The 26,362-nt window shown below is 37.1% G+C and overlaps 1 protein-coding gene across 4 annotated transcripts in view; it reads left to right on the top strand.

The window, feature by feature from the left end:
* Positions 1-5,502: 5,502 nt before the first annotated feature.
* The window catches only part of LOC137286362 (tyrosine-protein phosphatase 10D-like), a 50,690-nt gene continuing 29,830 nt past the window's right edge, over positions 5,503-26,362 (top strand). For all 4 annotated transcript variants that reach the window (XM_067818175.1, XM_067818173.1, XM_067818174.1 and 1 more), the window contains exon 1: positions 5,503-5,969. In XM_067818175.1, the coding sequence (XP_067674276.1) occupies positions 5,928-5,969 (42 nt within the window). In that variant the 5' untranslated portion in view covers positions 5,503-5,927. The remainder of the gene's footprint in view (positions 5,970-26,362) is intronic.

The following is a 26,362-nucleotide window of genomic DNA, read 5'->3' as shown; positions in this document are numbered from 1 at the left end:
GGAAACATAAAGGGACGTGTAACACGGTGGCCCGGAAATAGGTCGGAATTAACGGGTTTAAACTATATGTCAGTAGGAAATACGACAGTGAAAACATGGCAAGGGCGGAAACGGCAAGGTTGTACCTTGGCTTCCGACTGGTAGATAAGACAACTTACCCTTGGGTCTTATACGACTGTGATGGAAACATAGACTAACTATTATAGACTAATTATTTTAGAGTAATTATTGTAGACTAACTATTTTAGAGTAATTATTGTAGACTAACTATTACCCTTAGCTATTTCCCAGTCTGCTATACCATGAAGGTGTTTCACTGGTCAGTATATTCAACTGGAAACGTTTTTCTGTATCATTTTAATTGTATGCCTGTGGATACTGGTATTTAAATAACCTTGGAATTTTATGTATTAGAAAAAAATTAATTGGACATAATATATTCTATATGAATATACCTCGCTTTATTCAACTGTTATCAAAACAGTTCGAATTCCATGGTTGCTATATCTGTGAGGAATGCATGTCCCATTAGGTAGACGCACCAGGACCATGTCAAATGTTATATATCCTACCTTCGTCTTATGTATATGGTACAAAGATCACTCCGAAACGAAAGCCAAGAGGAAACACATTCGTGAAACCTCTGACAGAAGCGGTGTCGCACCATATTATAATTCTCTCCATATAAGTGTCTTCATTGAAAGGTTTCGTGGGGCCACTTCTGTATCGTACTTATGAGTGTATTCAACGTAATTATAAGAGTGAATATTGTGATCATTATTGTAAACGAAGAGAAGAAAATGTCACGTCTTTGTTTAACCATTCAATACAGGTGTGTCACCCAGTAGGCTCTATCCATTCAATATTATATCGCCCATGAGTTAAGAAAACAGTGTGGTGCAATGCATCGTGAATGGAATCAATTTCCTGGGTAATAAATACTTTCAAATGTGCAATAATAATAAGTACACACAATTTGCTTCAAACAAAACGTGCTTATTTCGGCTGATTTATTGACTGAAGATTGCCGCTTAAGATAAACTGCTAATTGCACAGGCGTGTAAAGTGCTCAGACACCGCCTGTTGTCGATTTCTGTGCACTACCCTGCAGGTGCGTGATCCGTCAAAGTGACAGCTATTGACAAGGTAAGTGATCGCTGGCCCAAGTCTTCCTGGTGAACATGGATACAACGAGGTAAACACAGAACACCATGTGTATGATTGACTTAACAAGTGTCTTGAGTCATTTCCGCATATTTGAGTTAGAGAAAAAATACTAAATATACTGGACATAAATCTGACCCGATCAAGGCAAGAAAAACCGTCGCATGATACGACACAGTAGACACGTTATTCGTTTAAAGGCCCATGTCTTCAAATTTAAAACAAATGATAAAATAATACTCTAGTTTACATATTGACCGTTATGATGTTTTACAATGAAGTGTTTTTGTTTTCATAAAATTTGTCTTCCATGCGTAATATCTTGTTACAAATTGCAATAATGAATGCACGATTGTAAAATTGCCAGTTTGGGGTCGAACGTTCAGCAACATCCGCCCACTGTCATCCTTGAGTAGAATCGAACAAGCGTCCTATGCGTGGCGAACCGGCTTTTAAACCACTGACCTACCCCTCCACGATTAACAGTAAGTCAACAGTATACAAGATTCCGTAGCTAGATATTCAGGGAGCAGGCAAGTGCCCAAAGCTGGACAAAACAGGAAGCATGCTCGTGTTTGCGCGGAGTGACGTGGAGGGACTCGCAAATGTCCTGAAAACGCGACTTGTTTAACACGACAGAAATACTTCACAGAGAAAACCGACGTCTCTCTGCTTTGATCCATTAAGTGATGACGTCACACTCCATGTCTTGCATACTGCACATGCAGGTCCGATGAAGGGGAGATATTTTGAGGGTCTAGCGACGGTATTGACATAACTGAATTATTGGATACCGTGTATTATTTTCATGTTAAAGTGTCTTGTAGATCATATATTAAAGTTATATTAGTAAACACCTTACTTGACTGAACTCAGTTACTGTCGTTACTCATATAAAACCGTATATCTGCAAAAAAATATTCTTTGAGTGGCATTTTAAAAGTGGGAAAGTACAATATAGAACACACTTTATGGAAAACATCTTTTTATTCTTGATTCGCTCTCACGAGTAAAAGAAGTCGTTATCTATAAAGTTTGTTTACGCTGTATCTGCAAAATTCTTTTTAGAATATTCTTTTTTATAAACCAGAATAAGTAATCCAGCACAAAATTCAGAAGCTTTGAAGTCCTGACTTGCCAAATCACTCATTTTATAACAGCCACCATGGTCTGGTGGATAGAAAGAAGAGCTGGGTTCGGTTCTTTGTCAACGTCAACCAAAGCACATTAACAGGCGTTACTTGTTGTTTCCCAGCCTGGTGTACGATATAAGGTTTGGCACAATAAAACCGACTTTAATTTTAAAAAAATATAAGCACGCATACTCTGAGAGAATATCATTGAAAATGGTTTCTTGTGTGCATGTGTGTGTGTGTGTGTGTGCTTTCTATAAAGGTAAATATGGGAGCGACTGACGCCATGTACGCGCAATAATCTTTATTCAACCTCCTCACCAGATATAAGAACGTCTCAACTGCTGACAAATGTTGCCTACGTTTATCAAACACATCGGCTTGAAAACTTACATATGGTCGACAAAGAAGAAATGGGTAGGATATCCAACTTCACGTTTAATGTGTACACCTAGATTACAACCTAGATTACAAGACACATAAATCCTTATGTATGTGACTCGTACATTCATCATATCGTGCGTATGTGTTATAATCTTATGGGAAAGGTATCTCTGTGTATCACAATTACTCGTACATTGCCATGAACGCATCTCGGACGAATAGCAGGATATATATTCATCACTAATGTCCTGGACTACCTGTGGAGGAATTCCAAGCAGAAAATGTCAGTTCTAAAATACTAAGACCATCCCATCATCCTCTCATGTCGGGTTTCCTGCAAATGCCTGTATCTCTTTGATGAGCAAAGTGTTTATTTCACGTCACGTGACTGGCATAGATAAGCACCGTGCAGTCGCCTCTTCGTTAATGGGCGGATACTGTAATACGATATCCTATTGTCCATATCGGCATTTTATATACCACAGGTCCAATAAGACAAGGAGTGCGGACACACGTTGTGCAGAGAGTTCTAGTCTTTTTCTTCCCAGATATACTTCAGTCGCATGTACTTCTCAAAGAATATTCGTGATCGTTTTATTTCGGTGGAGTCTACAAATACAAAGATACGTGCGTATGTGAGTGTGGGTGCGCGCTCAAGCGTGTGTGTTTATGTATAAGTAAACACACTATAGGTTTGCTGTTCAATGCCTTTACGTGTCATTAAATTCTTAAAATGTCAATGGTTGAAATCTACGATATCCCTAATGGGGGGTTTTACACAGACTTTGAAAACACAGACTAATGGTGGCTCACAGTATATATTTTCAGGAGTCATTGTCAATATTTGGGAATCATGAAAATGAACATTTTAGCATAATATCTATTTGTGTATATCAAAAAGCAGGAGTTTTGACTCGCATGATAATAGTTTCATACAAAATTGATGCGTTAAATATGCAGGAATCACGCGCCATATAAACCTCAAACTAATGCACCCTGCATTTCAAAGATATTCTATTTTTTTTTACCCTAGTATTACGTCAGCGGGATTTTAAATCTTGGTATTTTGCGAAAATATGTGATAAAGGCGTGTATTTGTTTCAGGGGTGCCTGCTACCAAATCTCTCTTGTTGTATATTCGTGTTTCTGGCTGCCCTTAAAGCAGCGGAGGGTTGTAAAATTACTGACACTTTTAGTCTCTTCGGCCCATAACGTTCCTGACCTCGTCGGTAAGTATTTTATAGTCTATAATTGGGCTTATCTGAGCGAGGATGTCACGAGCGTCTCATTAGCTTTATGCTCATCAATTAATTAGTCGCGATACCCTATTAAGGTCACTGATACACCTTGCCTCATATCACTCATAGAATATCAGGTCAACTGGGAAAATAAAAAAAGCATGACAAGTATTTTGGCAATGCGTTAGGTTTTCAATGTGTTGTTCGCCAACCCTGTGTTGTGTGGTATCGTAATCGCTTAGATTGTTAGTAACTTGATGACCCCTCCCACTGTACTCACATGGTCAGTTGGTCCATAGACGAAGTATTCTCTGAAAATATATAGAGGCTCTCACCCGTGTGTCTACTGATATCAAATATATCAATACGAGTTGATAAAGTAACAAATATCCGATGTAAAATATTTTACCTTTATCAATGAACGTTGATATAATTGATATCAGTAGACTCGCGGGTGAGATTCTATTTATCATCCAAAATAATTCTTCATTAGTTTTCAATGAAAAATGTAAATCTCTGAACACAGTACTGCCATTAGATTTGCAGTGCAAAGATGTCAGGGCATTGTGACGTCATTATGTTCATGACGTCATAGCATTGTCACGGCAATGTGCAAACTCGAGATCAACTGTCCAAACGATATCTCACAGGAGATATCGTCTGATCTCACACAAGCGATATCTCCTATAGAACACAGTTTTGGATGATAAATTACAAAATCCTGTATCTCTGTTTAAACAGACCATACAATATTCAAATTACATATATGGTCTTTGGTTCAAATTGAAAAGGAGACCCACTTAGGAGATTCTGTACCTGAAGAAAACCTAACTTTATCTGGATTACTGATTGGAAACATAAAGTTGTTGATTTACTGTAATTACAACAGCTAATATATTATATAATGATGTTTGAAGTACAAGAACGCTTTCGTATATTACTTTCACAATTCATTTCTGATACCAAATATATTCATCTATTATGATCATAACTTTAACTAAATGTGAAAACAAGGTTATAGCTTGAAATTTATTTATGAAACATTTTATGGTGAACCTCTACGGGGATCTGCTCCACACGTCACGGAACAACTGCACATTGTCCATAGCAGGGTGTCATTCTGCAGTGCTTTTGGCATCCGTTCAGGCACACGAGAAGACCATTCATATATTTTGTACATTCCTTGCCAAGAGGATCAAGGAAATAGTTTATAAAGTTTCCTATTTGCTCTTACGGTGAGGTGCACTTTAACTAAGTCAAGGAAATAGGTGAAAATACGGAAATGAGCGAGGATCCCAACGGCTTGCCTCAGTGTGTTTAAAAATAGTCTTCGACCTATTTGTACCATCAAATGATCATCCCACAAAACAAACACACATTTGAATAGGTACCTTACATAAATATAGTGTTCAGAAATGCGTGTTGCTTAGTACAAAATGGTGATAAAATACACGTGTATTAATTCAACAAAATAAATAAAATCTTAATGTCATGCTTGAGTGAAAACACTCGAATCTAAAACTAAGGGAATCCGCCAGAGGTGAAAACGAGGCTGTGACGTCACGATGTCGCGATGCAATGCTTGTAAGCCGAGAGGTGATTAGGGCGAGGCTTCGGAGTGAATGTCGGCATATTCGAGTGAGTAACCCTCATTAAGGGACGGGGCATTTTACTGTGTCGAAACACTCAGGACTGATCACGAGGATAAGCAGGTCAGCAGCCGACTTAAATCTTCAAATTCACTCAAAACAGGATTCAAAGCGAAGCAATTTGCCAAGAAGACTCTCAGTGAAACTTCGAGTTGGAGACCCGTTCCAAATTCACCTGTCTGAATTTTTTCTTTGACAATCACAGACGTCCGCCGTGTACCGGGCAGAGTGTGAGAGGTGGTGTATACAGAAAACTGTACCCGAAGACAGAGCAATGGTAAACTGCGATACAAGGATTATTCAGTGACACGACACCTGAAACACCAGCCGATTGTGTACCGCCTCTTATTTGAGACAACATGAAATGTTTACATCTGACATTTGTTTACATACTTCTACAGGTGAGTCTTATCGATTTGTGGGAATATTATTGTGGTCGTAAAATTATTAAGCATATTCTGCCGATAGGTACACTCTTAATGGACGAATGTGAGTGGCAACAGCTAAAGAGAATTACAGTATAGATCATTAGATGTGTTCATCAGTTCAAAACCCTCTTATCCGATTATATTTCGAGGCATTTGTTGAATTGTGGCAAAAACACCTTGAAAATTTATATCACACGCACAAATTAACAAGAAAAGAATATATTAAAGCCACAATAAATATTTTTACCATGAATAATGATGTATAAAAGTATGTATTGTACTTTTTTGATATTGTAACCCCCACCAATGCCTTAGATGTCAGGTATGTATAAATATTAGACAAACATTGCAGAATGATGATTTTAATTGATAAATATAATGATTGTGAGTGGTTTTCTACTGAGTGAGACACTTCATCGTGGTGGGTTCGTGACTTATACCCCACATAATACACACTTGTATCACATTACTTAATCCCTGTAATCTTTTCCTGAAACACATTTTTCAGTTGTACAAAACTGTTCATTAGATCCTTTTTCTTTCTCTGTTTAGTACGCATGACAATTACCAACAATGTTTTCTATTGTAAATGGGTTGAGGAGACTTCTGAATACAATGATTATACATTTGTCAACACTTGCTTTAAACGTTTTTAAGGGCATTGTTTAGCAATGGTTTCTTACTTCACTGCATTCTGCTTGGTAATCGTGTTGTCTGTGTATTATCAATAGCATTTGAGTAACATTTGAAAGATTCATCCATATGGTTTTGTCATTTCATTATTGTGAATTTATGAGCACATTTTATTTTTGTGATTACACGGGATCATCACCTTTAACATTTTATGATCTCTTGGCTGTTTTGGTGATATTCCTGAAGACCGCAGGGATAAACCTGGCTCAGAAAACATGTGAGATAAAATCTCACATGGGATCAAAAGCATGAGATTTTTTAAAGTCTTATGAGATTTAACTGTTCATGATCGTTCAGAAGAAAAAGAAAACGAGACAAATAAAACATTGTCATAATCAATTTCAAGTCAAGCAATCCTGAATTGCAATGAATTAAAAGTCTGTAGATCTACTAGCATCACCATTGGTGTCTGCATTCTGGTTGTCATCAAGGTCAACGACTTAACTCTTTCAACACCAGTCAACCAGCGGCATATACTGCCATGACACCGAGTTCCTAGCAACTCTGAGGTCATAGATGAAGTTTATGTTTATCAAGAGAAAATATCAACTTATAAATCATTATTGCTACTGCAAATCATACACCAGTTGAAAGGACTAATCTTACTGTTTATAAATATGAAAGTTACTTTTATCATATGTTTCATGTAATACGACTACAACTTAAATAAGTTAATTTGTAATGAAAATGCAGGCATAGACATTTATACGTCTAGATGAACCAGTGAGGAACAAAAACCTGGAGCGTTTTTTTCTGTTTGTAACAAGTCATGACATCCCCTTCACTTTTTCTTTCATATGTTCATTTATACACGATCAGAAAATTATTCTAGAAAGATTTCAGAAGTAATATGTATGGTTGTGTATTTCCCGATATCAGTGGCAATTCGCATGGTAACGTGATACAACAGCGTGAAAAACCTCCGTTTTAAAATCTTTGTCTGATAATGAAGAACATGTGAGGCGATTCGTTTGATGGCGGGTATCATTCGAAAGCTCTGAACATCAACAAAATGACGGTATCCTTGCCTAGAGTATTTTCATAGTTGTAAGAAGCGCGTTTATTGGATAAACATTGGTTTCTAATGACGCTTTTTAGCCTCAGCCTGCAGTAAGGATCGTGATCGGTCAAATTCAGACAAGTGACCTAAGTCACCCAATCAGATAACAGCAATGGATACTGTTCCCCCCTCCCCCCACAAACGAGAAAGAATGACATGACACGATCGCGCAATAACGTTTGAAATAGTAAGTTATAATGTTCGTTAGACAATTTTTATGATTACTGTTGTTGCTTTTATTCTTCAGTTTATGTGATTTGTTTAATTATATCCTCTACGCATTGTTGATTTGCTCACTGAGAACTCGGATGTGGACCCGTTGCCGAAGCATGTGTGTGAGAATAGTTTTTTTTAAAAATAACATTGCGGAAAAAGAAAATAGTTTTCTATTCTAACCTTGTCGATAAATATGGCTATCTTAAATGTAATAAGTGTTGACAGGCATTATGAAGAGTGATAGATTTGATAAATGAATCATATGTTAGTTAGGTTCCGAAAAGTATAAATCATTTTGATGCAACTACTGACTGGTCGTTTTTTCGACCTACAGCTCCTGGGGACTGGCGATGTCTTGGCCAATTTTTCGGCCTACGGTGTTGAATGGGTCAAGTTGTTTCTTCGTTTTCATTCGTAGTCTTTAAGAATTTAAAGATTTTTATATCGAATAAGATGGTTTCGTCAGAAGCTGCCCTTTGTGTGACGTTGCAGAACACAACTTCCAAATGCGAACTCTGTACACCGTCGCACTGTGCATAAACAACACAGTACTGCGGGGTTCAGAGCCTGCCATACTCCTTGCAGCACAGCTCATTTTGTGCAGCGCTGTGTAACGATGTTCAGTGTTCCATACAAGAAGTTATGTTTCGAAGATTAAAAATAGGTAGAAAGCAACGGGAATATCTTTGACAGGACAAAATAACGACAAATCCTTTCTCAGTAAAACAGATTTAAAAACTTCCTATCATACAGGTAAGCAGGATGCGATTTTAAATCGCTGCAGGTAGATTTGAGTGCGATTTTAAAGCAACTGGTGCGAGAAAATCGCGATATCGCGGCCCAAGTCAATCCCTGAGACCGGAACATATCTGATCTAGTTTACAAAATTTGAAGTATCAGTTCTGTACTATATTTCTAGTATGAACAGGTCCATGAAATTGACACATTAAGATTATATCAGAATCTTGTATGTCAGGGCATAACAAGAAGATTTTAAGGAATGAGATTTACTTCATTTTGTCATTTCATTTTGTTATGGATGTATAAAATATTTTGTATTTGTTTCAACACTGTACAAAAAATTAATGATTATTTAAAATTACAATAATCATGTGAATTGAGAAGTGCTTTATTTTGTGTCCATCCAGATGCTATTTGGAATAACCATTCTGACAGCAGTTACTATTTACTGTTCATCTGGATTTGGCATATACTTCCTGACAAACCTCATAACACAAACAACAAAACATTGCCCCTGCCAAAAGGGTCTTTTCATCTATTCCAGTACACAAACTGTTTTGGTAGTGATATTGAGTGAGTAAGTGAGACTGGCCTTAATCCACATTGTCAGGTTTCCACTTATGTCAGAGTGTGTTATCTTGATGAGAGAGGCAAACACTAAGTAGGACCGGGTCTCTGATATTTTCTACCTTTGTGAAACGAAACAATCATATGTGAGGTGAAAATATACCCAGAAACATTATCAGGGTATCAGGATTCAAACATCGGTCACAAGGTTTCTTTTGTGTCCACGCCAATCTGCATGACAAATTGTGGTCAACTGGGCCACCAGTGACGTTTTGTCTGTCATGAGTAAGAGATATGTCAGCCATAAGAGTCTGGTGTTTACCTAAACAGGTGATCTTGATATAGGTGCCTATAATAACATTGTTGTCATCATGATATCACGATCATTTACTCTGGTGTCACTGCTCATCGTCAAAGCCTGTTCAGTACAGTTTACAGATAGTTTTAGAAGAAAATCCCAGATTTATTACTCTAGGACAACATCTGACTGTATCTGTTGATTCATATGTAGATAATAGAAACTTTCAATTGATATGATATTATCTCCATATGAGTCAACCGTTACAGTTAGGTGTTGTTCCAAAGTAATAATATGAGTGGAATGGAATTGCTTTAAAGCAAAGACCCAGTGACTTCCATATTAATATGATAGATCCGTGACACTGTATATGTAAGCAATTAGTTGTCATACACATATGATACACATCAAGTTGAGTGTAATATGGTCTGTGATTTTTGTCTCCTCGAACTGGAGCATGTAGGATGGGTTAACTAGTAAGCATGTCAAATGGGCATGGTTAGAGACCAGCTTGTGACCTGGGGTGAGAGGGATGGTTTAGTGGTACAAGTGTTTGCTAATTATACCCAGAACATGGGGTTGGTTCCAGACACAAGAACATGAAACCATTATTTTACCCTTTTTGGAGAGTTATTGTGAACTTGATAACAGATCAATGTACAGTGAGTTAAGTCATAATGTGTTGTGAAGTTCTCAGTTTAACATTAATGGTACATCTTGTGTTTCAGTCACAAAACATTATTGTACTTTGAGATTAACTGTTATTGAAGGACAGAATGAAGAAGAAGAAATTGGAGGGAAGTTAAAACAGAGTTCCATCAGTCAAATGATGGAATATCATGACATTTTAAAATACATGCCTGCAGCTGGTTAAGAATGAACTGGGAGAAAAGGTCAAGGGCAAATGGTGATATTTTTCCCATTTTTAAAAGAATTTTGTGCTTAAGGATTCAGTGGTGTAAAAATGTAAGGCCTGTTGTAGTTCAGACATGTTCAAATAAATTTGTCATTGTAACTTTGATGGAAATTGTTCCTGCTTCAAGGGAACGTCCATAAGTCCACACAAACAAAGTACATGTTTCATTTCTGTTGGACATGAGAGAATACAGGAAAGGGCTTTGTCTTTTGTTTCTAAATGCCAACAAGTTAGAAACTTGAAAGCTGATGTAAATGTCCAACACAAAGGTCACACCTAAGTAGGTTCCCAATGGTATAGAGGGCCTGTTATGGCTTCAGTATACACATGGCAGAATATCAGCCACAGCAAGAGACACACCCCAAAATAATCGACCATCCTGATTAGAAACTGGAGGTTAAACTGAATGATAGATCAGAATAGAAAGATACCTTGTGACCAGACAGGTGAAGTGTAGGATACATTTTGAATAGGGTTGCTCTTCTTTCTGCTATTTGACCAGTGATTTAGTGGAGGCAAGTGCTTAAATGACATACCATACTGCCAAAGATTTGGACATATTTGAGGTTAGACACATCTGAAAAATAAGTGAATGATGAAAAATTATGAAAGCAATAAAGCTTTTACTTTAAGGCTAAACATCAAATTTCAACACAACTGTGCATAATCATTTTTCTGAATTAAATAAATTTTATCCTTCTTCATCCTTATTCTTTTGACAGTGAATGGAAACTATAAGACTATATGTCAGTGTTACGATCTGGAGCCCATGACTTACATAGAGAAACTGTAGACTTCATCATTCATGCCTATCACAATATGTCTGGCATTATTGTTGATCATGTCAAACAGGTTAATAGACCTCCCATTTTAATTCTTGTATTCACATCCAGCCTGATTCATGATCAAGTATCAGTGCCAAGATTAGTAATGTGTAGTAGGAAAGTGATGGTGTGCAATTATCGCTTCACACAGTCAGTACAATGTCATCACTTTGTGACAGTATTGCAGAGTCAATGATGATCCCTACATGTTGTCCCTGCCGTGCAAATTGACATCAATGCACGGATTAGACTCAGCACATAGCAATGATGGTTTTATATTCAATCCGCGGGTCGCTATTGGCGACACACCTACTGATCAGGTAGGCATGGCGTCAGTCACAACATTTGGATAAGCAGCTGTTTTCCTTCATTTGGGTGTAAATATAGCTTGTCAGTTGAAAACACTCTGTCCCATAAATCTGTCAACTGCGTCATTGTCACCTGCACGAACCATAGTTTGCATGTATTGTAAAGGCCATGACTCGCCATTATATCACATGAACTCATGCCTGAAAACTTCATTGTGTAACACTAAAAATATTGAAATGTGAAAAATGTAAGTTTGTTTGAAAAAAAGTTGTTTTGTTTATGTGGACGACCATAAATCTTTAAAATAGTAATATCTTTATGATAAAAATGTAGTTATGTATGCTGAGATACTGTCCTTACCAGTGCCGAAATACTAGTATTCTATTGCTAATACACTAATCAGAAGCTGTTGAAAATACATAATTCAATAAGAATTGTGGTGAATTTTAGGAACTTAATAGTTTTGAGAAACTAAGTGCTTGAAGTTGGAATATTTCTATGTGTACTTTTTTCCTTCTTGTACTTAAATCATATTTTGGGGTCTAATATCTATGCTTGGCTTAATATCTCAAATGTCCTTTGGTATTTGTTGGGTTTATTTTCCAAAGGCTGGCCAAAAATATTCTTGAAAGCCAAGTGGGTGTGTTAATACTTATAAAGAATTAAAATGATGAAGGTAACCATAGTGATAAACATGATAAGGAAATGATAAAGTACCAACAAGTATTGATGGTAGTGACCGAAATAAATCATTATGATGAAGAAATAGATTAATCTTTTGGTAATTAATTTTGACCTGATGATGTTGTGTCAGGATATGAAAAAAATATTTGCTATGTGGAGAATGTTCTGACTTATGATTTGTTGGGAGTTCCCAATAAGCGGAATATGCCGATTAGGCTATTTCTCTTCCTGATTGCTGGTGGATGAATCACATGTGAACCGCCAACACCTGATGGCCATGGGTGTGTACGTAGTGTTAATGATATATGTATACCTACACCTGTCAGCTCAATAGTCTACATGGACTGTTGTCATGGTTACTGGTGGAAGGAAACAAACACCAAATGTACCTTAATGACAGAAAATAGGTTTCGGTTTACATTTTCTTTATTGACAACCAAACAAAATCTGTATTACTGTAGATATTCTGGACAAACAAACATTCTACACTGATTATACATGGTTTTTTTTCAGTCAAAGTGAAGTCTTTCCAGGAGTAGTATATTTTGGTGTTTGTACATGATTGAAAAAGAAGTATGTTGACCTTGACAGTGTCTAGTTCTCCGTAATTACGTGATCACCAGTTAACCTTGAATTTGATGTCCAAGAGACAGAGTTAAGTTTGATTGATGGATGGACAGCAGTATCAAAGACTGGTCACATGGTCTGTTGACCGGTGAAGCATTTACTGGCTAAGCATGGATGTTCTTCCTAGCAGGCATACTGACCGGTTATATCATTATCTATATCGCCTGCCACTCCTGTAAGATATATGTTCGTAACACCCAACACTCGCATGTGAGATATATGTCCATATTGACTGCCACTCCTGTGTGAAATATACAGTGTTACATCAGAATGCCCAGAACACTTAGATGTAGAGTATTAAGAAGCTGAGAGCAATGGCCGTTGTAAGTACCTGTGAATGTAGCAGGTCTACTGTTGACACGGTCAGTAGACATGAGACATACATGGTTATTTTGTAATATCAGCTCAAAGGGGATACAGGCTTTGATGACATGAGAGATTAACCACACTAAGGTCATCCTTGTTTGAAATGTACCTCTCATGATGTTCATTTCAGTGTCAACTGTCACTGAATACATTGACCCACATCCATCAAAGCCTGCAAATATCCTGATTGGATTACATGCGCAAAGTTTGACTGGTGTACTTGATGTCATCAATATCTGTCCTTCACTACTCGGTACATATCTTCCATATTATAAATTCAACCAAAAACATGTACTGAACAGCAAAAGAAACACAACTGCTTTTTTTGTCAGGTTTTTAAATAGAAGACATAAACTTGAGCACTTACTTATTTGAAATTTCATTTTTTTTTTTTAAACTGGTGTTTCTTTTGCTATTGAGTATATATCCTGCCCTTGAAATACCACAGATTCATCCCTGCTACATGCCCCTCTTCCTATTCTTGCGTCAAGTATTTCCACTAGTGAGAGTGTTTCCGAGTCTTCTCAGAATAGACATCAGCATTTCCTGTGGTAGGCAGGAGTAAGCATGTTGGGTGAATAACTGTCACATTTCACCAAGTTTTGCTACAAGTCTGTCAGTCACACAGCCATCATGGTGAAAGTGTTGTCGGTTACGTGCTGAAGGTGAAGAGTGTTCACACATGTCCCTGTTTGTGTCTGTTACACCATTGTGAGGCACTGACTGTCACAAGCTAAGCTTATTAATGCCCCTTGCCCCACCACACTTTTACGTCAAGCAGTCTTAGCTTTTTAAATAACTTAGGTTGAAATATAAATATTAATGTTGGATGTTTGTGTGTAGGAAAACAGGTAGTATCTGTGTAGATATATGTGTTATGTTTACAGAAGAAAATAGGTAGATTAAAAATATATTGTGTAAGTTTCACTTGTGTGTGGACGTATCTTGTATCAGGGGCAGTTAACTGTCATGTCTGATATTTTAGCACAGATCAGTTTAAAGACCATATTTATTTCTGCTGTCTTATCACCAAGGAGCATATGTCAAAGGCTGTGTTTATTTTATCAAAAGTCAAAAATGTTTGCCATCAAGGTTAAGGGAAAGTCACAGGGGCGATGAAGATTGTTGTTGTTTGAAAACAAGAGCATGGTGAAGTGACTGTGAAGTGAAGAAGACATTGTCAGGATGGTCTTGCTGGGAGGGTTTAGATTAGTGTAGGGCTGGTCATATACTGGATTGTTTCAGAGCTTAACAAATGACTGTGGAACATGGGAGGTCTCCTCTGAGAATTCCAACTGTTTACCCTAGCTTGTTATGTACACAGAGAAGGGTTACTTCCCCTTGCTAGATAGGCGTGGGAGAACATGCCCGTCTTCATTTTCCTCTTCCATTTTCGAACCAAGTGATGATAAAGTTAAGCAAGTTAATGTTCTTCGTTTTCCAGAATTACCTGCCATTTGTCAATTCAATCCTTAATAAAACATGAGAAGATCAGTTGGAATAATGTTTTGAAAGTCTTGACTGAGAATTATACAAAATTATTAAAATAGATAAATTGTGTAAAATAGATGAATGAAAATTCAAGTTACTTAATTTGATTGGAATGTGGGTTTGTATATGGGGTCAAACAACACATGGATAGGAACTCAAAGAAATGCGTATTTGTGTTAATAGCATATCAAAGTTAAGACATGCTTCTGCTTCCAGGTGATATTAAATACTGTGTATATGGTAACATATCATAGCAGTTTGTTACATTCATAGTTTTTCTCTTCACTCACAGAATATTTTTATCAAATGTTTTGTACTTTATCAAAATTGAGCATTCACCTTTACTGTCATGTTGAACCATAGTTTGTCGTACAGACCCTAAAGCAAATATATCCGAGAACACCCATGCAAGTTTAGAAGATATAGCAAGTCTAGAGTCCTTTCTGAAAATGAAGAAAGTCTCTGTGCTCTATTTCATTATATTATTTTTTTCACTATGAACCTTTTTTTACCTATAAACATTATCAATGTATAAATTAATGTGGTCACAATATGTCTGAAATGTTAACTCACTCACTCTGTTTGTAGAGCATCTTTGCATGTTCATATATCATATCAAAGAATAAAGAATTAAAACATACATATATACCTGTCAGTAAGATTTTACTTAGATAATACATACATTGTAGGATTTATTTTGTATCCTGACACGTTGTTCACAAGTTTTGGTGAATTGATCTTGATTCAGATCCCCTTCTTTTCCACATGGAAGAGGACCCGAGTTAGAGTGAATGTAAACTCAACTATGTACAAGCTGCCATTAATAGCAGTCAATTGCATCACACAGCCTGCCCACATGTCTCCAGGTTTTTGTTTCGGATACAGCGGACATTGTGGGCATTGTTTGTAAAATGTTCCAGTGAGAGCTTCCTGTAATCGATGCCTTCTTGTGTCAGTGCACAGATCTGTCAACATGGCCTTCACAGGCTCCGCAGACATGTCACAGGGTGCACCGTGGGCACTTCTTCTGGCACTGTAAAGACTTGATCACAGGATTAGGCTTATTATAATGAATATGTCCTTTAGTGTGTGGAAAACTTGGCTTGTTTGTATTTGAGATGACATTGTATGTTATTGGTAGGGATAATGCCAGTAGACCCTTGACAAACGCAATGTGGTTGATTTAAAATGGATATTGTGAGGATTTTCATCATGTGCTTTGCTTGGTTATCTTCCTCATCCTACTCTGGGTATCACCAGGTACCGCAGATATACCATGTTTCAGACCTTTTGGGATTCCAGTAAGAATTAGCTTGGATTAGAGAAGCATTAAAAAACAAACACAACAAACGTAGATGAATACACACAAAACTGTAGAAAGGTACATGTTATTTTTGCATATTAAAATCTGATGCCTGAACTATTTGATGGAACTCATGGTTAACATTGCAGTGCTTAATCTAACACCTATTTGTGTGTATAAAGCACGGTTGATGATAGTTGGTCCTATGTTGGGAGCGAGCGTGACAGTGTTCACGTTGACACAGCAACCTGCGTTTTTCATGCCTAGACTTGATAAAAACGTGCAAAAAATATTTTGCATATATATATTTTGTATATATAAACAAGAAATTTTCAAATGCTTCATTATTAAAATGAAACTTTATTGTGCATAAGATGTGGACTACATATTTATAATTTTATTTCTGAATGCACTCTTACAAAACCTACTGCAAACATTGAACTGAAATATACAAACAGGATTTAGAAAATATTCCAGTCTGTGTCAGCTTTTATAACTATTAACAAGTTTCAAGGTCCATTAAATGTAAAGATTACAAACTTTACAAGAGCTGTACAAAGCAACATATTTTAATGCTCATTTTTATTGTGCTGCTTTGAATGCAGTCTCTGTATGCAATTTCAGAACACATAAATATGTTTCAGCCAGGGGCACCTCTGATTTGAATCCTGGTTAATCTCTGTCTTATACATAAACACGATATATGTCAATCATTCGACTGGCAGTATACTTTGCATGCTGACTGATATTCATTCTTTGAGTGTTGGTGGTTTCAGCATGTATAAGTACAGCTTTCAAATACATGGTTCAGTTGGGGTGTTGGTTGTTCATTTTGCTGCTGAGGGAGGTGGAGTAGCGTATTGGTTCAAGTGTTCACTTGTCACACGTCACTCGTGTCAAAAGCAAAACAAATAATGATTTCATCTCGGATTAATAGTTAGTTTCTTCTTTAAAAAATATTGCTCATAAACAATGAGTTTTAAACACAATGCCTGAAATAGGTTTTAAGCTGATGTTTGTTGAATGCCTTGGTCCACTTTGAGTTTTTTAATGTACTCAGCTGAAGAGGAAGTTTTGGAAGTGCTGCAGATGGCGAGACCTGAGATTGTATTCCGTTCAACACAATGATCGAGAAAAAGTTGGCAGTTAATTCCCTTTGAATTCTGGTAATTTAGGGCTTAATGTTAAGAATGTTCAATTAGGAAATGTGGCATCTCCTCGTGTAGACCACTGTTTGATGTAGTGTTCAGATCGGATGGAGGGTATTTGTCAGTCTGCCAGATAGTGTTTGTAGAAGACAATGATTCTTAAATGTTTTGGCGATTCAGTAAATCTACATTCTTCATACTTTTCTGTCTTGAGTTGATTCTTGGAATTGTGACAATTCTTCTTTTTTGTGTGGATGAATTGAGTTTTGGTTTCTTAAATATTTCCTAACTTAGCTCTTTCCGAGTCCGTAACTGCAGTTGATTCGTTGGAGGTCCTTGGTGCATCCGATGTGCAGTTGTGATGTTGCACTTGGAGGACCTGACATCTTCCTGTTAGCTTGAGGGAGGGCATCGGTCTTAACAATTTGAACATTTATTGAATATTGTATAAAGGCTAAATATATTTAATTTTTTGCAATATATATTTTTCACTCCAGACAAATTATTGCAATGTAAATTCTCCAATAATTTGTCTGGCATGAAAAATGACTTACTGTAATATGACTTCATTTTGTATCATGGTATAGCAGATTCCAATGTTATTAATTTGAGTTGTATGTATGATACAATTAGTATTTGCATGATTTAGTTGGCATGAGTCAGATGTTTAGGGATACTCCTGTATGCTTTATAAGACCATCATATGGATATTAGTATTCTTTTAATCATTGTCAAATTCTTATTTTTTCACGAATTTTTTCTTATTTTTTCTGAAGACTTGTCAGAATTCTCTGATGGTTTTCAGAATATAGAAACAGTCTGTCAGTCATGGAAGAAAGCAGGTTTAAGAGTTTATTTGAAGGAGATCAAACGTTCTTCTTTGGTCTGACACAGGAGAGGCCTTGTTCACACAATCTATGTATCTGTCTTCGAGATCGTGACCTGAGTTGATACTGGCGAATCAGGGCTTTAAATACAGACATGCTTCCAATAGTCACCCAGGCCATTCCATTCCAACATCTGTCAGTAAATCTCTCATTTTGTGTTTGCTTTCACGGGAGGTATTTGCTGTGCATGTCCCTTTGGTCAGAGTCAACAAGCTCAAACTGTAATCTCGTGTCAGCTGATCCAAAATCTACACATTGTCATTTCTTGATCGCCTGTGATTTGTGGCATGATTGGGGATTATAAATGGATTCTGTCTGCTGTTCAATTAATCATTGTTCAGACTTAACTCCGATGTCCTTGTCTGGTAAGGAAGAAGACTGTGTGAGAGAGTGACTAACAACTAGTCTCTAAAATTATATATTTTACAGAAGTAATGGTTCATAATATAAAATTTAATGAAAAAGAGTCCTGAGACTTTCTTCAGTTTTCTGAAAATTTGGGTTTCATTATCATGGATTATCACTGGTTCCTGACATGTCAAAGGTACGCAACTCTGCACAGCAAATTGGGACACACGTGCCTCCTGAGCTAAAGTGGAGGCTGAATAGTTTTCTTGGAATTAGTCACCTTCAGTAGTCTTTATTATGTGGAGATGTGCGTGTTGAATGGTAATTTTTATATTGTCGTGCAGGAAGAGTCATCATGAGTGGTAGAATTATATGGCTGGGGTTTAACAGAATTATGAAACCTGAAGAAAATGTTTTGTTTTGTCCTACAGTCCTAGTTCCAACTCATTTCACCTTGAAAGTGTTCATGTTTTGACAATACCTGTTTTCTTTCATTGTTGAGATGGAGGACAAAGCATGCCATCTGTATGCAGGTTCATAGTAATGTCACATCCTGCATGACAGTAACCAGCTGTCAGTGGTCACCAGCTGACACATAGAGTACAAGCCCAAACAATGGTCACATGATGTCATGAAGGATGTACACATATGTGTTATGTCGCACGTAATGTCATTTTAACATTCCACTCTCTACTACATGATATGCATGCAATAACTGTGACAGAATCAACAGGCACTGTAGGTGGACAGAACTCCTTGCCCTCAAACAGGTGGTATTGTACCTGAGCATATGGGATGAGCAGTCAGTTGACTAGAGATATTGTAGGACCAGTGAGCAGCTGGATTTAGGGAAGAGCTGGCAAGCCTTTGTAGTTCTGCTGAAACCAGACTGACCAGAACAGTGCTTCTGATAAAGTCTTTGATGATACACAGTTCAGTCATTTGGTGTAATAAGGTTCTGTTCAGTGTCTCAGTCAGTTTCTTTCATTTGTGAAATAAGCCTTTCAAATTAGTTGTTAGTCGTTGCTTTATGGGAGTCCAGTATGTCATGGTACATTCAAACAGGCTGAAGCTGAACTTCTCATCAGTGACAGGATCTTGAGGTCACATTGTGGAAGCAATGCTGTCACCTTTATGTAAAAATTAATGTGTAAAAGTTTTACTCAACTTATTCAAACATTTTGTCATAATTACTCCAACTTTAACATTTATTGCTAAGATAATTTAAGGAGGACACTAGCTAGAAGACACAAACTCTGTCATTTAGAATAATGTGTATTCAGCATGGCTCCAGATAAGGGGCATATTGGCATATGTACAAATACAAAGTGAGCATGATGCAGTAGGAAACAAATCAGAAAACATAGCAGATATGCACCACAGCAGTGATGGTCGGTCTTAGAATCATTTACGGATGTATTTATCTGAAAAAGTATTGCTTTGTTGTTTATTGACCTGTTTACACAAGAGTAGGAGTGTTTTGGTGCATGAAACAAAACACGAGATTGCTTGCCCGCCATTTAGTACTCTAAGTTTTCCCTGTACTCTTATATTGAAAAAATAAGGTATACATACTCCTCATGTTGAAAAATTATCTGGAACCCTGATTCAAGCGAAATATAAAAGTAACAGTTTAGTATGAACTGACATGTCAGTCTTATGATTGCATTGTGTCATCAGTGACAGCTGCTGATAAAACACTAGTATCGTGCTCTGTGTATAACAATAAACTAAAAAATTATTAAATATTTCTCAAGGAAGAGGTTGTCAGATTTCTTTATCTTTGATGGCAACGACCTTTAGTGATGTCACACTGAGTAGTGTGTTTTTTGCAACATATGTCATATTTGGGATTTCACTTTCTTAAAGTAAAGTACAAATTCTAGTACCTTTTCGGTTGAGTCCCATCCGGGAGTCAGGCACCTAATTGCCAGCACACAAAGTCTGCCGCCTAGCCCGCTCAGCCACCGCGACTGAGGATGCGGGTTCGAATCCCTGATGGGACCCAACTGAAAAAGTACTAGAATTTGTACTTTACTAAGAAAGTGAAATCCCAGATATGACATATGTTGCATTTAAAACTTTCTTAATTGCATTGTGTAATCATTGTGTGTTTTTTGTTCTTCATGAATGACCAAGAAGTACAGTTTTATAGGTAACAACTTCTTTTTATTCAATGTTTCAATGTTTATACAATGTTTCAGAGCTAATTCTAGCTCCTTAATCTTTCCCTTGATGAAGGAGCAATACCCAGCTGTGAAACATCTTATACGAAACAAAAAGTTGTTATCTATTAAAATGTGCCATGACTTCATGTTTTTTGTTACATGTCAGAGGGAGTGGGAATATTGTAAGAGTGTCACAGCAGTCATGAACTCCGGTCATGGAGGCATGTTGTACTGGGGAGTGGTGTTTCTCACACAGATAACACACACCACAGCCATGTTGACATGCTCAGTGCAGGTTAATGAGCTGCTCTGGCCAGAGGCCAAGCTATGTAATTACATGGAAGTTACAGATAATGTGGACCCATCTTGCCCTACCTGTCTCTTAGTGGTGATACTGGATTACAGTCAGGTCTTAGTGAGAAACTGATATGGATGGACAACTAAAATACATGAATACAAATGAATCTGTTAACAAATGAATGAATTAAACACTGAATTTATGGTAGATACAGTAAACTTGTCATCAATGGGCTCATGGATTTGAGGCCGTGTTCAAAAGTCACCAATTTGCCTAAACTTGGGCTTTCTTCTCATGGGAAACTGAGTCATACCTTGAACTAATATATTGAAAAGTCAGTACCAAACACCATCCTGCTAACTTCCACCACACATAACAAGTTCATGTTGTTGTATCATGAACTTATTGAAGTTTTGTTTGAGAAAGATTTCTCAACTGATATAATTTCCATATATTTCCCATTACTTTACATGAATGAGTCATTGCACTGAGTGGGTTGTATGCAGTTTGAAACTCTCACTGTCAGCCTTCCAATGGGGGCCACTTGTTGTTCAGTGTACACTCATCGTATGATGTACAAGTATGGCTGAATGCATTCAGGTACTGCTATTATAAGGCTTAGCTTTAGTCACGTTGATATTGAAGTAGAAAGTAAGGGTGTTTTCTGGGATATATTTAGATATCTAGTCATCTAAAGAGATTCCTGATAACTTCTTTTGGAATCTAGAACCACACCTAGTTTGTTTCACAGACCCGGAACCACAGTGTGACCCTTTCTGCCTGGCCCTTTCAGCACTGCTAAATCCCTAACTGAAGCTATCTAGAATTCATCAGGCTCCTTTAATTAAAAGAAATTGTTTGTTTCTATTAAAATTATTTGTGTTCAGAGACTAATCTTTAGTCCAGGCTACAGCACTCTTGAATTTCCTTTTTATTTTTGTCCCCAAATTGAGATTGATTGTTTGAGAAAAACACACATTCTGATTGTCTTTGTTGTACTTCCCAAGAGTCTAAAGTAGGTAACAAAAAGTTAGGGTTTTTGCTAGCCTGTGAAGTAAAAATCCCACTGACTTTCATTCCATTTTATACTTTTCAAATTTCATTTTCACATTGTAATAAGATTTTAACATCTACACATTCAGGATATTTATACTATAGGTGGCGTAAATACCATGCAAAATATTGAATATGTCACTGTAGTAGTTGTTACTGACTCTTGATAATATCCAGTGGAATCTGTGCTGATAATGACTAATTATGACAGTGACAGCAGAAAATTCACAATGCAATTGTATTTTCAGTCACTTGCATTAAATGTTTTGCTGTCGGAAAAGCCATGAGAACATACATTTCAACTGCTGTTTTTTACTGATCATTTTAAGGAATATGTTTCAGTTTCAATTACAATAGGAGGCGAGGTGACTCCTGTTGGGTGTAGCACTATTACTGTAGTTGAGGTGCCACATGGCTGGCCATCAGTGACCTACTGACAACCAACTGTGTACACCAGTGGTGAGGAATGTATTCCAGCTTCACTGTGTCAGTAGGTCAGGAGAAATACACACTCATCCCAACACCTAGTTGACCCCTGGCACAATGTCACTGACCTTGCTAGTTACATACCCATTGGCTCACACTTCTTAAGCTAAGATCTGTTAGAGAGTTGCACAATGCAGCTAATGAAGACTAGCCCCCTGACTTACTGACTTTATGCCATGGCTTCCTGACTGCTTGAAGTGTGTGCCACTTTCCAAAGCATTGCCAGGTGTGATGCCAAGTATGTACTTCATCTCAGTTTAGGAAAGGGCAATGAGAACTGACCACTGGACCCATGCTGATCACTTCAAATAGAACAATAGAGGGGCATGCACACAGGAATTACTTGTAGGTTGGAAGGAAAACATGCTTGTTTATATTTCCCTTGAAGTGGCTTATTGTATAATTGACTGAGTTACTGTAGGAGGTCTTGAAGCATATTAAGTGGAAGACATTAGACTATCAATATAGCCATAAGTATGTAGAGTGGTGCTAGTTTGGATGTTGGTATTGTGTGTTTATATAGTTGAGACAATTTTTAGGGTGTGTTTCTTGGCGTCAGGTGGAATGTTCCTGAGGTCTCAAGGTGCAATAACCTGGCACAGAACAGAGTCAACACCTGAATAATGATTGTGGGATTTTTACAAATGGGACAGAAGGATTAAAAAGTTGATTGTGAGTTGAGGGTGACAACATCGAGGCCTGGGTATTAATTGCTTGCAAGTACAGGTCCTGCTACAGATTGAACTGGCTCCATGTTGTCTGGGATCTGTTGTCTGTCTCTGTCTACAGCCATACTTCGAGCTGATTTACAGGATGCAGGAGAGAATGTATGTTTGTTCTTTTGATAAATCTAAGTTCAGACAAACTTGTTTCCGTATTTTATAAGTGTTTAAGGATTTTCTCAGCTAACTTGTAAAGGTGCATGGTAGAAAATAAATTGATGTGGCTTTAGAATTAAACATGTGAAAAATGAAATAAGTGGGGATTTTTGCTCTTCTGGTCATATTTCTTCTTATCCTATTTGGATAGGTTAATATCCAATCAAAAAGGAAATGCTTGTATGGTCAGCGGAAATGTGTCAGAACCCAGGGCATTTGAAAATCCAGTGTGGAAACATGGTTATCCAAATGCATACTACCCAGAGTGTCTACAAATGTACAGGCAGGAACTGAAATATATTTTAAAAGCCACTTGTCACAGGACAAGTGACTTTAAGAAAGAAGTTTGTCCTGACTAACTTTCCACTTACCCTGATTTTTATGACGTAATCATGATGATGAAATTATGAAAGAGTAAATCTGCATGATATTTGAATGTTAATTTTTACTGAACTATTTATCGGAAAGTGATAAATAGTGAGGAACAATAACCCTTCTTTATTATCATTGCGAAATATAATACCTACATTTTGAGCAGCTATGAAATGAAATCCAAGTTTAGTTGCAGTTTGAAACCGTTAGCAGAAATTATCTAGTATCCCACGAACAAGAAAGATGCCATTATTTGATTGCCTGAAATAAAAACTGAATTTTCCCTGGTGTCAGGTGAGGGGATTTTTGAACCCCTGACAGGATATATACAAAGGGGCACATTGCCCCACCACAAGTTTATTAAGTCAGGAATTGTTACTTGGGAAATATTAAGAACTGGAATCATAGCACACATACAATGTTTCTCTTAAAAGTGACAGCTGTGATGTTATGTGATACAGAAGTTATTTTTATTTCATTGTTGCTGTCACTTTCATCTATCAATGACATCAGGAAAACTAACCCCTGTTCTCAGGAAATGCATATGTTTGATAGAAACAAATATTTATAGCTCAATGTGTTGAAATGGGAGCTCCAGTTAGATGGATGATACAGATTTGAGAACCTGAGGAAAAATGATGTGTGCTTCACAATGGGAATTTGGGAATTGTAGTGGGTTTGAAGGAGTTACCATTATGGACTCATGGATAAGGGTTTATCAGTGAATGAGTTGTTGAGGTGTGTTTTTTTGTTAGTTTCTATGGAGACCGTTATGATTACCAGTTATTCATTAGTTATTCATGGGGAGAAATTACCTTTTTCCTGCAGCATCTGTTATGTGAAAGAACTTCAGGAAATTAAGATTTAATCTGTAGCTGGAATTCACTGCAGATGTCCAGGAGTGGGTCTGATGCTGTTTGTATCAGTTTGATCAGAATGGCCTTGTACTAAGCACAGGCTGTTTCATGTTGGATGGTGAACATCTTTCTCTTTAATTTGAAATAATGGAGGGATGTCTATGAATAATATAAGAATCACTTGATCAGCTGTATGTTTTTTCATCATTGCATATCCCTCTGTCCTGCAACCCTAATCTGGATCTGCCCTTCAGACTTGCTCAGATATTCTGACCCCATTCTTTGGCCAAATTGGAACTAAAAGTTCTCAGGTCATGTAGTTTTCTGTCAGATATTGTTGATGTGCAGAGGTGACTTGTATTTCTCTGAGGTCATGAAACATGATGAGTGTAATGGTTAGCGTTACACCAATGCATTGAGCATAAACTTAAACTATGTCCTAATTTGAATTCTCTAAGATTGCCTGCCATTGAGTGCACTTGGGGATCCTGCGGAAATCTGTGTATGTGCTTCTATTCATAGTCATTGTTTTCCTGAAAATATGTCTCATCTCTGACGGAGTGAATCAAAATATGGTGAAAGAATTATCAGATCAATGCTTACAGAAAAACAGACGGGAACATGTTGAGAACATAGCCAAATAAACATCCAACTTTTACACCCTACATGAAAAGTTAACAGGCATTGTTTGATGAAACAATATCACAATTTTGTTAGTCCATATTTGTTAACTTTTTAAAGCGATGCAAAATATTGCAGTGAACCAGCAACTGCAATTTAGGAGTGTTAATATCTCCTGCATTGATGAGAGGGTGACACATGGTCAAGGATATGGTATACACATTTGTTCAGTGGAGAGTTCAAACAGACTCTCACTGGCCGTGACCTTGCTGACAGACACTGGTATTACACAGCCGGTTGTGTGTTGCCGTCAGGGGCAAATCCTCACAGATGAGAAATTGGCTTGAAGTTGCTGTTTGATGACATGTTTTTCAAGTTGAGCCCAAGTTTCACCAGTTGGTAATGCCCATCTTACTGTGTGAGTCATGACTACAAGGGACATGTTATGGCTTCATTGTCATTCCAGTTTTTAACCTCACAGTATAACAAATAGGTCAGACCTCAACTGTGAAATATTTCCCATACAGACTGATATATGAACGAAATAATTCCTCCATGTCCTTGAGTGGTGGGACAGCCAAGTGGTTAAATCCATTTGTTTGTCATGTCGAAGACCTGTGCATGATTCCCCACATGGGTACAATGTGTGAAGCTCCTTTCTAGGGTTCCCTGCTGTGTTGTTGCTGGAATATTGCTAAACATGGCATAAGACTATACCCACTCACTCACACGTCTACATACAAGTTCTTCATGTCTACATTTTATGCTTGATGATATACATATTAGGCAGTGGTGCTGAAGTTTAAGGGATTGTAATAGTAAGTCTGCATTGTAACACTGACAGTATCAAACCATTGACTGTCAACCTGACCATGGACATGGTGCGTGCAAGATGAGTTCTCAGTTATTCAAGAAGAAATATACAGTTTTTTAAAGAGAACTTGTTTTTAGCATCTTTAAGAAAATTTTGGCAAGATCATATATTATTGAAAATATTATGTTGAAGACCAGAAAAATTATATCATTATATATTGAAACATACCAAGGACTATAAAAGTCTACTTAGATTCACATGATTAATATTTAAGCTCTAAATAATAGCTCGACGTGAAGTTTTACCTTGTTGTTTATTGATGTATCTCTTTGTATAATTTT

Source organism: Haliotis asinina, chromosome 6 (genome assembly GCF_037392515.1).
Source record: "Haliotis asinina isolate JCU_RB_2024 chromosome 6, JCU_Hal_asi_v2, whole genome shotgun sequence".
Lineage (NCBI taxonomy): Eukaryota > Metazoa > Mollusca > Gastropoda > Lepetellida > Haliotidae > Haliotis > Haliotis asinina.
The sequence above is the reverse complement of the archived record's forward strand: the minus strand, read 5'-3'. Positions and strand labels throughout refer to the sequence as shown.